At 36.5% G+C, this 17,753-nt stretch overlaps 1 protein-coding gene and 1 non-coding gene across 2 annotated transcripts; one reads left to right on the forward strand and one right to left on the reverse strand.

The window, feature by feature from the left end:
- Positions 1-246: 246 nt before the first annotated feature.
- Positions 247-15,601, forward strand: LOC115453419 (DNA topoisomerase 2). Its single transcript, XM_037438861.1, has 18 exons — positions 247-463; positions 2,399-2,633; positions 2,832-4,731; positions 4,983-5,122; positions 5,835-6,037; positions 6,826-6,974; positions 7,549-7,786; positions 8,056-8,213; positions 8,833-9,041; positions 9,322-9,462; positions 9,850-9,988; positions 10,554-10,677; positions 11,837-11,992; positions 13,051-13,221; positions 13,821-13,928; positions 14,249-14,423; positions 14,741-15,003; positions 15,481-15,601. Exons 1-18 carry the CDS (start codon positions 449-451, stop codon positions 15,583-15,585), a joined length of 4,629 nt encoding a protein of 1,542 aa, XP_037294758.1. The 5' UTR covers positions 247-448; the 3' UTR covers positions 15,586-15,601.
- Positions 11,125-11,237, reverse strand: Trnal-caa. The gene is made up of 2 exons: positions 11,200-11,237; positions 11,125-11,169 (listed from the first exon to the last, which is right to left on the reverse strand). It is a non-coding gene; the product is annotated as a tRNA-Leu (tRNA).
- Positions 15,602-17,753: the final 2,152 nt, after the last annotated feature.

Consider the following 17,753-nt stretch of genomic DNA (forward strand, 5'->3'; position numbering starts at 1 on the left):
ATCTACATGATATTAAACTGAAATATTTAGAAATTGATTTAATTTTTTAATTAATTACCAAATAGCTGTTTTAGTTAATAACTTTATACATTTATTACAAAATATATTAATATTGTTGATTGATATTCAACATTATCTTATCCATTTTATTTTATATTCATTAATATTAAAAATGAATGCAATAAAAAAAAATTAAATTACGATGCAATGTGCAGTACAGCATAATGTTGTATAACCGTTGCACGGTGAATAAAAAGTAAAAAAAACAAGCTTGTCTATGACAAATCTGGCGTCTCCGTTGTTTCGTTGAGATCGTGTAATTGTAATTTACAAGGTGTAAAAATGTTGTTTTGTAAAAGCCATTACAACTAATGCATGCTTAGTATTGTTTCAAAGATATATTGTGCGTTGCGTTGATCGCAATCGTTCTATAAGCACAACCATCAAGATGGCTGATATAAAGGTATGTGTGCCATATATTATGTTTTGGCGGCAGTTTTATTGGTAACGGTCGAAATTACATTCATTTCTGCTTAATAAGTAATTTCGTTACGAATACTATTGCTTTTTTGTTTAAATTGAATTCGCCGTTTTGTTCTATCATTCAGATGACGTCTAGAAACCGTTAAATAGCTTTTAAGAAAATTAGTAAAATATGGTTTGCATTTTGCTATACAGAAAGGAGATAATGATCATAGTCTTTTATAACCCTTGGCGTTATCTAAAATAAGTATATCCGTTAATACAAGCGGTTTTTGAAAATAATGTCTAGGTACCCTCATTTGGTCATACATACAGCACCTAAAATATGAAACCTTTACAAGTATTTCTACATTGAAGTTTAATAAGATGGAATTTTAAAAGTACGTATTATAAAAAACACTCGAAAGGCAGCTATTTACACTATACACATTGGTAAACAGGTGTTCAAACTGCAATTAGTTACTGTCTGCATGTATATTTCCAAGACATTTTTTTTTCTTTTTTAATAATAGTTTTAAATGTAGGCAGACAGTTTTTGTTAATGTACTTACTCCAGTAGTGTAGATAATTAAGCAAATGTAAATAAATCAAAAAAGGTATTTAACCTTACCATTTTTCATTGCAAAATCCAGTGTAACAATTAAATGTCTTTATAACCCACACATCATATTACACATTATTCTTGTTTATGGAAGTTGTATAGTTATTAAAAAGTTATAATTAATAATTTATATGCGTTAACAGAATTATTGATTCAAATTAAAAATGCTGTTATAAAGCATTATGTATTATCTGTAAAGAAACCAAAATGACAAATACTTAAAACTTTTTTACAATAGTAAAAGTTTACTAGAAAATTAAAGAGTATCTCTTTTACATAGCACAACATTAAACTAATCAACATTTAATTTAATTGGGTAACTAGACATTAATACCTAGATCCTGCATTTTAGAAATTTATCATACTTTTTGTTTTGTACTACATTATTATTCATTGTTAGTTATTTGTTTTTCTCCTAAACTGAATTAATTAATTATAAGTATTTGTTGTCTGCAGTAGTTTCATTGACACAAGACTTCGTAAGCACTTTCGTAAGAAACGGTCGACTACCCAGGAATCATCATATGTCATCCATGGTTTACATTTAGTCAAATACCTAAACCAATAAAGTATAATTAGTAATCAAAGACTCAGATTCTTGTGTAATTTCCATTAATATATTAAATTGCAATATTAAAAATGTTTTATTTCCATTGATAATTCATGAAAATTGTTTGGAAATTTCCATTCATACATTTCTCAATCAAGATTATGCACTTATTGATTTTTGATGGAGTGACAATTTGTCAATTTATTAAATGGTATGAGTATGTATGAGAGTGCATTCACTATGAAGTTATACAGTCACAAATAGTTTATTTTCATATAATTAATTTGTACTTATTTATGAAATTATATTTTGTATTTGTTTAATAAAATTGTTTTTGTTCTGGATCAATCTGTCCCTCCGTTTAGTGTAAAAAAATAATGGTCACAATATAAAGCATCTAACCACATTGTATATATATTTTTAAAAAATTTACTTACATGCATTTACCGCTATTGCAATATTTAACATATGAAAAACTGCTTTATTCTTAACTCTTTAATGCTGTTTCAACAGAAGAGCTTCTTTTTCATCCATTAATTGCTGGTACAATTTACATATAGAATAATTCATAAAATTATAATTAAACATAGGAAATTGAACTATTTGATATAGCATATAATTTTCTTATGTATCTTAATAAACAAGTATCATACAGAACTTTGTCATAAAAGTTCAAATCGATTCAACAAATGATTTAATTATCTCTGCTTCTGGATATAAAATATTATATTTATAATAATAATACATTATACTTCTTATTTCAGTCAATGTTTAACAAAATGAATAGTGCCACGACAAACGGCACGGCGGACGGTGCACCGCACGCCAAAGGGCAGAAAGGCTCTATAGAGAAGATATATCAGAAGAAGTCCCAGTTAGAGCACATCCTCCTGCGTCCGGACACATACATCGGTTCCGTTGAGCGGGCCACTGAGACTATGTGGGTGTATGACAAGGCTAAGGAGTGTATGGTGCAACGGGAATTGACTTTTGTGCCAGGTATGTATAGGTGAAACTCTGCCAACATGTATAGCTGTCAAATATGTTTGTGTATTAAATCATTGCTTTGACAAAAAATGTGTATATCACATTGTTCTGCTCATATGTACATATTGTGGTAAGACTGTCATTAGAAATATTTTTATGTAGTATTAAATCTTGAACCTTGAGAATTTATGATCATGATCTTGTTTTCAGGTTTATACAAGATATATGACGAAATTTTAGTAAACGCGGCTGACAATAAACAGAGAGACCCCAAAATGGACGTAATTAAAATTGACATAAATCAAGAACAAAACACAATATCTGTGTATAACAATGGATGCGGAATCCCAGTGGTAATGCACAAAGAAGAGAAAATGTTTGTCCCAACTATGATCTTTGGGCATCTGCTTACATCATCCAACTACAATGATGAAGAAGAGAAAGTGACAGGAGGTAGGAATGGATATGGTGCTAAGCTTTGCAACATTTTCTCAACAAAATTTACAGTGGAGACTGCATCAAAGCAGTATAAGAAACATTTTAAGCAGACATGGGGCTCCAACATGACGAAAGCTTCCGACCCTAAGGTCAAGGAGGCCGGCAAAGATGATGATTTTACTAAAGTGACATTCAGCCCAGACTTAGCTAAGTTTAAGATGGAGAAACTCGAAGACGACATCGTTGCTCTGATGTCGCGACGAGCGTACGACGTCGCCGCGTCCTCTCACGGCGTCAAAGTTTACCTGAACGGTGAAAGACTTAAAATAAATAAGTTTAAAGACTATGTAGATCTATACATAAAAGGCAAGGAGGACGAAAACGGACAGCCGTTGAAAGTTGTTTACGAGAAAGTAAACGACCGCTGGGAGGTCGCACTCACTCTCTCTGACAGGGGATTCCAACAAGTATCATTCGTTAACTCAATCGCGACCACTAAAGGTGGTAAACACGTCGACACTGTCTGTGACGGTGTTGTTAAGAATGTCCTCGAAGTGTTAAAGAAGAAAAATAAAGGAGGTGTTAACATTAAACCTTTCCAAGTGAAAAATCACATGTGGTTGTTCATCAACTGCTTGATCGTAAACCCAACCTTTGACTCGCAGACTAAAGAAAACATGACACTCCAAGCAAAGAGCTTTGGTTCGAAATGCAATTTCTCTGAGAAATTTATAACGGCCGTCACTAAATCGGGCCTTGTCGAGTCTGTATTAACTTGGGCTAAATTTAAAGCACAAACTGAGCTGGTGAAGGCGTCAGGTAAGAAACAGAGTAAGTTGAAAGGTATACCGAAGTTGGAAGATGCGAACGACGCGGGAACAAAGAACGCGCATCTCTGTACGTTAATTCTCACTGAGGGAGACTCGGCTAAAACATTGGCTGTGTCAGGCCTTAGTGTAGTAGGGAGGGACCACTACGGCGTTTTCCCGCTGAAGGGTAAGCCTTTGAACGTGCGAGACGCATCACACAAGCAAGTGTTGGAAAATGTGGAAATCAACAATCTGATCAAAATTCTCGGTCTGCAGTACAAAAAGAAGTACAATTCCGTGGACGATTTAAAAACACTGCGATACGGTAAAGTGATGATAATGGCTGATCAGGATCAAGATGGATCCCACATAAAAGGTTTGATTATTAATTTCATACATCACAACTGGCCCGAGTTGCTCAAGTTGCCATTCTTAGAAGAGTTCATTACTCCCATCGTGAAGGCAACAAAGAAAGACAAGGAGATATCTTTCTACTCATTACCAGAATTTGAGGAGTGGAAGAGGGATACGGACAACCATCATACATACAATATCAAATACTACAAAGGTTTGGGTACCTCCACATCTAAGGAGGCTAAAGAATACTTTCAGAACATGGAGAGGCACAGAATCAAGTTCAAGTATGGAGGTCCTACAGATGACCATCACATCGAGCTGGCTTTCTCGAAGAAGGGTGCGGACCAACGTAAGGAATGGCTGACGAACCACATGGATGAAGTGAAAAGGCGGAAGGAGATCGGTCTGCCGGAGAGATATTTGTATACAAAAGAAACAAAAACCGTTTCGTATTCAGATTTCGTTAATTTAGAGCTGGTTCTCTTCTCGAACGGCGATAATGTTAGGTAAGATGTTATAATTATGTTATATTGTGTTTTTGTATGAAATTTTGTTGCTTTTAAATATTAGTGACCATAAAAAAATGTTTACACAAATAAGGCAGCATTATTTGTGATATATCTTTATAGGCTATTAATCTGCACAACAGTCAAGAATATTTCATAATTTCATTCTGATGCAGTCACTCCACTTCTCACCACAATAAGTTCCAAAACAGTTTTAAAAAACTTTTGACTATCAAAAATCTGTTCCGCAGGTCGATTCCGTCGATGATAGACGGTTTGAAGCCTGGCCAGCGTAAGGTGATCTTCACGTGCATAAAGCGTAATGACAAGCGGGAGGTCAAAGTGGCGCAACTGGCTGGTTCCGTCGCTGAACATTCCGCTTACCATCACGGTATGGCAATTTTAACGTATCTATAGATAATTTGAATATGTATTTTTAAACATCGTCGATATAGTAAAGAGATATTATAGAGGACTCATTGTATTGATATCTGTAAGAATAACCACTGGTGTCACATTTCACCGAGACTTTTTATTTACGAGTCATGACTATTACAAATTTTAATACCTTTAAATAGTCAATAGGGGACCGTCCTGTGTTTGATTTTGTACATTATTCTATATGTAATGGTTAATAATACGAAAAAGAAACCCTCTTGCGATAACTGCATTAAAATTGGTTAAAAAATGAGCCAGTAATACATATTTCAAATATTACTATGTGCCGAAGTGGGCGCGAAGTGGGAATATCGCTTCATCCCTTTCTTTCGCACGCGTCGTAATGCCCGATGACGTCACACGTGGGTATTGCGCCACTTTTCTGTTTCTCGTTACTTACCCCTTCTACCGAAATTGAAAAGTCTTATAACTTGTTGATTTTTTACCGGATTTAAATAATTCTTTCTGTGTTATAATTTATATAACGTAAATATTTGATAATAATCAAGAACAAAAATGAGTCCGGTCCCCTATTAATATATTCAAATATTGTCTAGGTAGCTTACGTAAAAAATTAACAAGAAAATAGGTCTTTAAATTCCATGATAATACATACACTATTATCTCTTTGATTGTATGTATTCTTTAATAAATATGATGTACAGGTGAACAGTCGCTAGCGATGACGATCGTGAACTTGGCGCAAAACTACGTGGGCTCCAACAACATCAACCTGCTAGAGCCGCGGGGCCAGTTCGGTACTCGACTCAACGGCGGCAAGGACTCTGCCAGCCCCCGTTACATCTTCACGCTCATGTCGCCGCTCACCAGGCTCGTGTTCCACCCACACGACGACCCGCTGCTTGTGGTACGTGTTTTATTATATAAATGGATAGTCATGAAACATTCATCTCTGATACTGAAACCTTTTCATTACTTATATGTATTGTTATAGCATTGTGCTGCGGCTTGATACTGGTTCAGACTTATTTTGACTTCTCGTGAAATAAATCAATAAACTTATTGATATGCGAAATATAATTTTTACTAATGTTTCAATTAACAATTAAGTCCCTTACAATGTCCATGGACAAAAGGGAGGGGAACAATTGAGCAATCACAATGAAAACTGTGCTGTATGTCCGCACTTAACTTTGTGTAACAACAGATGTCACTTATAGTATTTAATAAATAAAATCTTGAACACATTGGAAGACACCAAGTCCATTCATTAGACAATCTCGATAGGATCCGGGTTTACCTTGTTAATAAACTAAATTCGTGTTGCTGTCAAACATAATTGTGATTGGATATCTGAAGTTCATCTGCAACTGCTATAATCCTGAAGTTCGTTTAAAACACCTGTAACCAATAAACCACAACAAGTATGCCACGGTAGCAACGGTAGAGATTCTTCAGATGAAACCATATTTTGTAAATCCACAAGGCTAATGCTTGGTCGGTAGGCAAGGACACGCTTGTACCTCAGGCATTGCTTTAGTCCATTGCAGCGCATGCTGGTTGACATCAGATGGACTGGTTGCTCGTTTACCTACTAAGACAATAAAAAAAAGACAAGACAGTTTGTAAAGTGATGCATAGAGAACTAAACCTAAAGTAGAAATCCATTAAATTCACTTTTATGTATAATTTTAGCACGAGTTTGAAGACAATCAAAAGATCGAGCCGGTTTACTACCTGCCCATCATACCGATGGTGTTGGTGAACGGCGCCGAGGGCATCGGCACGGGCTGGTCCACGAAGCTGCCCAACTACAACCCCAGGGATATCGTCGCGAACATCCGGTAAGTGCATACTAAAAAGAGATTTTTTTATCCTGATATTCCGGGAGTGCACATATTTTTATTTATTTATTTATTTTATTTAATAGGACACACCCAACAACATATACATTCTACACTGACAAACACTTATGTAATACAATAAAATCTAATTCACATTCTATTATAGGTATGTAAAACATAAAACACTTTTTCGTGGTGTTTTAACTATTAGATCATGTAACTGGTATTATGTTATTGTTAATGTAGAGAGAGACAAACTTAATGGTCTTGGTAAAAAAAACTGACACTTATCACCCTTACTATGTAATAGTCTTTTGTAGTAGTAACTTGTAAGTTTTAACAAATAAAAAAGTCCAGACATTACTGTTCAATTGATAAGCTAGTACAATGTAAGAATTGCAGGGCAGCGCACCATACAGTTTGCAGTGTATCGCTCGTTGCATTACGGGCGCTTGCGCACCGCCGGCGCGGGCCGTGATTGGTTAACACAGCGGCAGACGGAAAGCGAGAGTTTACCCCCGTTTCAAATACGTGCGCTACATCGTACTATATTAAGGTTCTCAAAATATTCTAGGCGTATGTTGGACGGCGACGAGCCTAAACCGATGCACCCTTGGTACAAGAACTTCCGCGGCACAATAGAAGGCTTCGGCGACAAATACGTGATATCCGGCGAGGCGGCCATATTGCCCGGCGAGAAGATCGAGATCACAGAGCTTCCGGTCGGCACGTGGACGCAGAACTACAAAGAGAACGTTCTAGAACCGATGCTCGGCACTGATAAGGTGAAACCGCTGATATCGGAATATAGGGTGAGTAAAATTGTGTTTCTGTATTAGTCTTGTGTTTTAAAAATTTACTAATAAGGAGGGACTATAGCGCTATGAATCGGTTTAGGTGTACGAATTCCTACAATAATCTGGCAATTTTTTGCTGAGTCAGAATAATATTATAATGTTTATTAAGACTCAAATACAACACCTTTTTTACATGGGTTCTTGGTTACTAAAAAGAAAAGTATATTTACAAAATACAGTAAAATGTAATAAACTAAGGTAAATGTACAATATTTTTATTTTAGGAATACAACACAGACACAACTGTCCGTTTCGTGGTGTCCTTACTGCCTGGCAAGCTGGCGGAAGTGGAAGCGGAGGGCATCCACAAAGTGTTTAAACTGCAGACCACCATATCCATGACTTGCATGAATGCTTTCGACCACAACTGCTGCCTTAAGAAGTGAGTTAACATTTAGTACATTTGAGTAGCAGCTCTGAAGTAAAACCATATCAGGATGCACCTAATCTAATTAAAATATCGCCAATATAATTTTATTACAGCCTGATATAATTACTATGATTAATATCTAGATTATTAAAAGATAATCTAAACTCGACAGTTTTTGGATTGACTTTGTTTTGTGTGGTGTTGTCGGTAACTATTTATCCAAAGTGCTTCAGCCCTTCTACAGGGTGTTTAATAATATTGGCTATGTTAAATCTAGCTTTCTTTTTATCTTTATTTAAGAAATTTTGTCGTATTAAGATTAATAAATTTTCAATAAATGATCTTAATATTAATCTTAGATCCGATCCTAACCTCGAACTAATCAGAATAAGTTATATGTAAGCATATAAATATCTTTGACCTCATTAAAAGATTGGTATTGTTTATTGAAAACGGCGGTTTGTCGTTCCTTACTCACACTTCAAGTGCTAGTCAATCTAAAAAGGTTAGGTTGATTCTATATAACTTAAATTAGTACTTTGTTATAAATGTTTGTATATTCTAGTATATAGTATGAATAAATGTTTCTTTCTTTCTAAAACTGACAACTTATTACGTCATGATACCCCAGATACGACAAAGTAGAAGAGATCCTCCGCGACTTCTACGAGCTGCGCATCAGATACTACGCGCGGCGCAAGGAGTACCTCGAGGGCCAGCTGCAGGCCGAGGCGGACAAGTTGTCCAACCAGGCGCGGTTCATACTCGAGAAGTGCGACAAGGGACTCGTCGTCGAGAACAAGAAGAGGAAGGCCATGGTCGAGGAGCTCATCAAGAGAGGTGGGTTGTGTTTTATTATAAAGGGTGTGTTTTATTATGCAGCGTGTGTTTTATTACACAGTGTGTTTTTAGTAGTAAGTCAACTGGTGTATGATTCTTGCTTGATTAGTATGAAAAGATAAGGTTTCAAAAATATATTTAGGGCCTTATAATACAGACGTATCAAATGGCGTACAAGCCTTCAGACTTTTATATTTGACAAAACCACAAAATGTGTCATTGGAAAGAAAAAAAACATATTCATTGTATAGTGCGTTACATCATTTAATTTGTTTTTCAGGATACGCGCCGGATCCCATAGCGGACTGGAAGAAACGCGCGAGTAAGATGCAAGGCCTCACCGCGCTGGAGGAAGATGACGCTCAGGAGTCTGAGGAGGAACTCGAGGAGCCCGATTCCAAGGGAAAGCCTGTGGATCCTGGTCAGTTGGAGATTTATATAGCTTCCTATCTAGTAAATGCATAGTTGGCCAGACAAAGAAGCCTGGTATCCAGAATTTAGAATTAAAAATTCTTCACCTGAGATTAATGGAAAACATGTTAAGTTTCATAAACTCTAGTAATTATGCTGGGTACTATTCTTCAAGAAAATAAAAGATGCACACTGCTGCTTGGCGGCAGCAACAATTTGAATTCTGACCCGAAATTGTTTCAACGTTTGTATACATTACGCCTAAATGACAAATATTAGTCTTTGTTATTCATACTTGTTTAAATACGTTAACTCTTACACGGCATGTCAGTACTGTGAAATTTGTATGTATGTGTGCATAAAGAACACAAATCTTCAACAAACGTTCCTATTGCAGAGAAAGCGTTCCAGCAGTTGAAGGAAGTGAAGAAGTTCAACTATCTGCTGGGCATGTCGATGTGGATGCTCACCAAGGAGAAGAAGGACGAGTTGCTCAAGCAGCGGGACCAGAAACTCGCAGAGCTCACCACACTCAAGTAAATACTGCATATTGTTTTAGGCTGATAGCGACTAGGGCAGACTTTCACAGACTACTTCTATTACTGAAACATTATTGCATTATATTATTTAGAAGGTGCTAAGTAATCAAATTACATAATTGCCTATGTTTTAAACTCCCCCTCTCCCTTGAGGCAATTCTTGTACGCTCGGTCTCCACACTGAATGCATGCCCATGCACGGAGGAACTAGTTAGTAGAACTCCGCGAAAGTTTCCCCTCGTCTTTCTCTTCGCTCATCCTAAAGAGGGTTCCCATCCGTCCCTCAGATTTCTTTGTCGAATTAATCCTTCCCAACCCTCTTCCGGGCCCTTGCGGTCGCGATAACAGTATTTTATTCGCAGGTTCGCCCCAGTGCACGCTGGGGGGTCCCTAACAAAAAATTGCTTATGTCGGCAATATCCCAGTATAATGCTAGGCTAAGTTCCCTTTACTTTGGGTTTCCCTGGTTTTAAGCTTTTTTATTACCTACAATGCCTTTTGAATAGAAATGTACAGAGATGTGAATTTAAAAAAATCTCACCAAAATTATTCTTCATGATAGACAAAAGACTCCATCGATTCTATGGCGGGAGGACCTCGATGCTTTCCTGATCAAACTAGAAGAAGTCGAAGAGAAGGAGCGTCAGGAAGAACTCAGCGTCAACAAAAAGAGCTCTAAAGCTATGGTGAGATAATTGAGTTTTAATTAATCATTCAGCATAGATAGCATTTAGATTTAATCCAAAGGGTTGAATGTAGTGGAATTACAGTATTTTATATTATTAAGTGCCCATGCAGTTAGTAATGAACAATAAGACAGTGTCTTAAAATTTTAAAGCTCTGAGACATGCATGGAGTTAATATCAGTACTTGAGGTTAGACGACTGCTGGCCTCATTATTTCGGCGATGTGTTGGAAAAATAGTCCTTCGAGCCAGATTTATTTATGGTTTTCTATATATATTTTTTTGTGTTTATGTCAGTTAGTATATATTGATATCATTGAACATATATATTATACGACCCGATGGAAAAAAAATCGTACATAACCCGATTCATCTATAAGAAGTCATCGATTTTCATGTACCTGTATCTTAATATTTTTCAACATTTAAATTGAACAAAAAAAGGTTTTGTCAGAAGTGGGATTCGAACCCACGCCCTCAGAGAGGACCAGAACGCCCTGCGCCCGTTGTACGGGCAAGTTGCCTTGAGTCTGGCGCCTTAGACCGCTCGGCCATCCTGACATTGGGACGAGTTGTCGAAATTATTCGCTGCAATCTGAATGCAAATTTTAATGGGGTGTTGATTTATATTATATTATTTTGGTAATGAAATAATGATTGTGACTTTTTTTTATAATTGTCTATATTTTTTACGTGCTGCATAAACAGATGGATAGGATGAAGGTATGGCAATTAATTAATTCCTATGTTTATGTGATGATCAATAATATAGTTTTATTATATTTTAGGCCTCATACAAATGTTGTATTTTATACCTCTCTCCGTGACTACAGTTTGAAATACGGAAAACCTGTTTGCATCCAGTTTATTGCACGTTTTAGCTGTTTTTGAAGTGCATTGTCAGATCGTGTAAAAATCTTCACGAGCATAGGCCTTTACACTCTTAATTTTAGATTAATTAGGTATTAGCGCTAGATTTTTGCTAAAAAGTTTAATCAGGCATGGTAATATAGCAAGATCAGTGCACGAGGGACATTTTCTTCATAAAAATACAAAAAAAAGTGCATTTTCAACCGGATCCAAAGATATAAACCCTACGATAAAATTCGGCAAATAAATTTTATTTGAAATTTTCAAAACAATTTATTTGTGCACAACAGGCAGCGAACAAAAAGAACCGCAAGTCACTGTTCGACATCATTCCATCTGATAACGGGCGACGCGTCGAGCCGAAGATATCCGATGATCTCATCAAGAGGATCCAGGCGGCGGAGAAGGCCAAGACCAGGAAAGAGATCAAGAAGGAGTATGATCCGGTGAATAAGATTATTTTAATGAAATATTGCTAATACTTGTGGTCGTGGAGTTATATACGTATATGTTTTGTTCTTGACTGCCTGGGTGGTGTTCCTCGGTCTCGGGTTCGATCCCTGGGTTCGGCAAAGTGATATTGGATTTTACTCAGTATCGGCTCGGAGTTTGATACGATATGGCGATAGGCTTGTCCCCATCACGTCATGGGATGGAATACGCACGGCCGAAAGTGGGTGCACTATTAATATATATAGGTATATAATATACTAAGTAAGTACATACAATATACTAAGTTGAAACACATTAGACACTGACTGCCATGTATATTTACATTTTTTATCCACTGTTGTCTGATTTTACGGAACTAGTTTTGGCTAACGCGTTAATTATCATGTCTTCTGTCGTATCGCTTGAATATAATATGCATTAGCATATCTATACTAATATATAAAGCTGTAGAGTTGGTTTGTTTGAACGCGCTAATCTCAGGGACTTCTAAACTGATTTTGAGTTTTTGTTCACTAATAGGAAGTTATATTATCATATATAATATTCGTCAGCATAATATTATTATACAGGGTCATTATGACATTGCATTACTAAATAAAACCATATACTCGTCTTCACCTTTGTTGACATTGTGCCAAATATCTATGAATTACGGATATTTTTACCAAAAATCCCGGTTTTAATTTTCAATTTTTTTTATCATTTTGTAGTTTAGTACGAGTATGTTGTGTGCGTGAGTGTATATTTGACTTAAAGAGGGAAGTTACCGCTGCGACAAATTCTCTTAGAGTAGTAGAAGTGGCATTAAGTCGTGTGAAATTAAAATTACTTTTCGAAACTTACACTTTATGATATTATATCTACGGTTCGAGTAACTTATTGTAAAGTGTTATTTTGAAGAATATTTGTACGTATTTTCATTTAGTTAGTAACGCAATCTCAAAATGATCCTTTATACATTACAATATAGGTTCTCTTAAGTAAGAGAAGATATAAGAAACACTAATGATCACGCACACTTATCGTATACTAATTTATTTATTTTCAACAGGACGATCCGACTGGCATTAGTCCGTCCAGTGGCGAAAAGAAACCCAGAGGTCGTGTCAAGAAAGAGAAAGCGGAGAAACCGGAAAAACCCGATAAACCCGAAAAGCCAGACAAGGCCGACAAGGATGGTCTCAAACAGACCAAACTCACATTCAAAAAGGAACCCAAGAAGGTAAGCAAATGTATAGTTCTGATTGCCAATATTGTTCAGTTGTGTTTACAAGTACCTGCTATAGTTGGTCCATTGCCTTGCTTGCTCCTTGTTAAGTGAAGTTAAGATTAGCAAGAGAACTTGCAGATGTTTAAATTGTGAATAATCAATGCAAGTTGACTTCCGCAAATTTCAAAGTTTGCAAGATTTTCAGCAAGTCGCAAGTGTACAAAACTGTTGAAATATTGCCGCTACTGTAAACGTATCTAGAAGTACTTGCGCAGTATATTGTTACAAAAACTAGATTAAACTTAGCACTAACTAAAAAAGAAAGCAAAAAATAACTATAATTCTTGAACTAGCCAAAGTTTCCCTTCTCCATTTTCAGGAAAGTCCGATTTATTCTTATAATTCTGGTTTTTCACTGCGACGCTAACTGTTTAATAGAAGGGCTAGTTTTCCAGTACGTGTAATTCGCCAGTTATCATACAATGCCAAATGCACTTTTTACCATTTATTTCCAAATTGAATTTTTGTATTTGGTTGCCATATTCGTCCATTATTCAGAGAGTTTACTCAGAGAATATGAAACAGTCCCTAAGTGTAAAGTCGGTTCACAGAAGAAGAACTTCAGTGAGAGCAGTTCGGGCGAGATGTCGGGCTCCGACGCGGAGGTGCAGGCCCCCGCGCCGAGGGAGAGGACCAACGCCAGGAGGGCTGCCACTAAGGTATTATATACATAAATATACACACACCTCTAAAAATTGAAAATCTCCTTTTTTAGAAGTTGGTTAAAATACGCTTTATATATACAACTGCTAAATGTTATACAATATGTTATATAGTAATGTCATGTTGTGATTTTGCAAGTCCTTTCAAAATTAATTGACTGGTTCAATGAGGCTACGTCTATAAGCTATTTCTAGAAATAAAAAATATCACCATTAAATTTGCTACTTAGTTTTAATTTTTCCTCTGCGATACATTACACAACAATAGATTGTATTGAAACTTACATTACAGTTTAAATTTATTTTTATCATTCTAGGTGCAAAAGTACAAAGACGGCTCTGAGGAATCAGAATCGGATTCAGAATTGGAGTTGTTGGACAACAAGGTGGAATCTGAGACGGAAGCACCGCGAGCGTTGTCCGTCAGCGACGATGATGACGACTTCAACGTCAAGAAGAACCACGACAAGAAACCCGCCGAGATGGACTCGGGTGAGTGTCAGCTTGGTAGAGTGTTTGGAATCGGAATTGGATTGTTTAGTTAAGGGGGTATTAGAAAAATCTTTACTTTTTTCAAGGTTAAACAAAGTCTGAAATTCTATGACTGATTAAGAATTTAATAAATTCGTCTAATTTGATATTTTTTTTCTATTTGAAACAAAATTCTGCATAACCCAAAGGTTGACTGGTAGAGAATGCCCTAGGCATTAAGTCCGCCTTTATACGTATGTATATAAAGTGTAAAATAAGTAAATAAAATTTTACATTAAATTCAAAACCCAAAATACTTAATAACTTTCCCTTTACAGACTGCCTATTTGACTCGCTAATAGAGGACACGAAGAAAGAGGAGCAAGAGAGGGCCAAGGCGGATTTGAACTCTCACTCCGTGGTGCTGTCGAGCGACGACGATCTTCCTCCCGTTGAGCCATCGCCGCCAAAGAAGAAGCCCACGGCTAAGAGGAAACTTATGAACGTCGACAAGGAAGAAAAGAAACCGAAGAAACGGCCCGCCAAAGTGATGCTTGATAATGGAAGCGATGATGATGATAGCATATTTGACAGCAAAAAGGTAATTAATAAGGTTTTTTTTGAGGGAATCGCTGCGGTTCTCACCCGGAGTACCCTGGGAACGAGATACAGTCGATCTACCGGCTTAGCAATCGTTGCTGCCCCGACGGATATTGGGGAAGGATGGGAACATTCTGGGATCGGCGGAGGCGAATAGAAGGGGAATGTACGCGAGTCTTTTTAGGCCTTAACTACGAAATATGGCCACTGCATTATTTGCCTCGGCAAGCGACAAATGCATGAATATCAATGAATGAGATAAACATGTATTTTACTATGGAAAAAAAAGTAGTCTATGTTAATCAAGGCTATGGTTTCTGCGTTTATCTCTTACAAACGTGCAAACATTTGCATTAATACAGATACAGCTGCTGTCAAGATGAAATTGCAAATATTTTTTATTACCCGTGGTGCTGTCGATATGTCGTTGGCCAATACTTTCATGTACTGTGTTTGTTAACGCTTATTGTGTTTTCAGACAAAATCGAGAAAAAAGCCGGCCAATCCTAAGAAGAAGGCGAAGAAGTTGTCGAGCGATTCAGAATCGGAATTCAACATCAGTGACGGTTCCGCGAGCGATTAGATGTTAATGGAGTATTGATAAGGTAAGTGTCTATTTTTTTTTTTATACAGTACAGCTAAGTGACCACACTTCACCTGGTGGTAAGTGAAGTGCGATCCAATAGAATATCGACTGACGAGAGATGAATACCCCACGTCTATAGTACTGTCCTATCACTATTTCTTTCTTCCGTCAGCGCGAGACATCAACGGTTACTGATGAGCATACTAAACAATCTATTCACTATTGTATTCGTCGGCACGCGGCCGGAACTATTAGAAGGATCGGAGGGACGGGGAACGCGATGAGGACGGAACTGCGGTCTTTTGGAGTATATAATAATATCAGCCCTGTATTATATACTGTCCCACTATTGATCACGGGCCTCCTCTACTATTGAGAGGGATTAGGCCTTAGTCCACCACGCTGGCCTAGTGCGGGCTGGTAGACTTCACACACCCTCGAAATTCCTATAGAGAACTTCTCAGGTATGCAGGTTTCCTTGCGATGTTTCCTTTCACCGTTAAAGCAAGCGATAATTGACAAAGAATACACACATAATTTGGGATTTGAACCTGCGGACATTCGTCTCGCCAATCTGTTCCATAACCAATTAGGCTATCACCGCTTGGCAGAGTGTATGAGTTAGAGGATCTCGTTGTTACGGCTAATGGTCAGAATTATCTCGTCCACTGGTCCGGTCAGCTTTAAACATGTTTTATTGTTTCAGATGCTGTTGTACGTGTTTGGTCGCAGTGGACTGCGCTATTACGAGGCGACACTCCGACGCGAGAGTTACTGACAATGTACCCGCCATTTTTACGTCGTTTTTAATAATATAAGTTATTTTTTATACATTTGATCTACATACGACATTCTTGGTAACTCACGTTACGAAATTGCGCACGCAATTTTATATACGACAAAAATGATATTATGTCAGAAGTTTTGATAATGTAATCTCCTTATTTTTAGACAATATTAGGCACAATTACTACCTAGTAATAATTTATATGACGTAATATAGTACCTAATTAGTGTAAATGAGTGTAAACGTATGATTACGTCTGGAACGTGTGCTCAATATGACGATGAAATTAAAAAAAAATTGACATGAAAAATTCTGAAGATTTATATCCCATTTGTAAATATTTCTCATGTTTTCAATGTTTGTCCCCTTTTTTATTTTCTTTTTCTGCTTTGTATTTTGTTGTCAGTATTTTAATTGTGTCGGGTATTTTATGTATTTGCATTTGTTTTTGTCGTATTCTGGCTTCCTATGTTTGTTTTTGCAGTATTTTGATTATTGGCGCGAATTTGTATTTGTTTAAATAATTGTATGTTCAATTTGTAATTTTTTTTCGCTAGGTTCTTATTCATATTCCAAATAGTATTTTGTGTCTTTTCCAATTTAATTCGATGATTCGCGTTAATTTATTTATTTTCTTCCATTCCATGTATCTATAGTTTTGTGATTTTGAATCATAACTTGAAAATCAAGTGCGGTTCGTATGTCGTCGTCAATTATTCAATACATAATGAAATAACTTATAATTTGAATATCTTCATAACATTTGAGTTCTAATGATAATTCTGAATTCATTGTTAATAAGTAATTTGTAAATAAATGGACAATTTTATAAGGTTTGTTTTTTATTTCCAACAGCAAAATCATTCGGAATCAAAACAAGAACCTAGCTCGGTAGGACGTAGATATCACGGCAACGTCTATTTCTGCCGCTAATCAACTTCTAGTTAGGACACTAAGGCAGTGAAATGGGTATTATGAAAAATGCTACGCAGTACTTTGTATTACTAATTCAAAGTTCCGGTAGTCATGCTACAGTATTGTTTACAAACTCCTTTGTAAGTATGTATCAGAAACTCAACGAAGTCCAGAAGTGCCATGATAGTGACGTCACTAGCACGGATGGCACTCATCACCCCATGATCATTACAAAATGATTTTACACAACATTAATTCCATTTTCAGGGGTAAAATAAATAAATAAAATAAAATACTTTATTTATCACGTAGGCGTACAAAGTTGCACTTATGATACGTCAAAACAAAGAATAAGAATAATTATTATTTCTAAACAACTATTAAAATTACTTATATAACTATGGAGATTTCAAATTAGGGATAAAGTTTATACAAAAGACAAGGTACAAACCGAAGTAACCAG

The sequence above is a fragment of the Manduca sexta genome, chromosome 15 (assembly GCF_014839805.1).
Source record: "Manduca sexta isolate Smith_Timp_Sample1 chromosome 15, JHU_Msex_v1.0, whole genome shotgun sequence".
In the NCBI taxonomy this organism is placed as follows: domain Eukaryota; kingdom Metazoa; phylum Arthropoda; class Insecta; order Lepidoptera; family Sphingidae; genus Manduca; species Manduca sexta.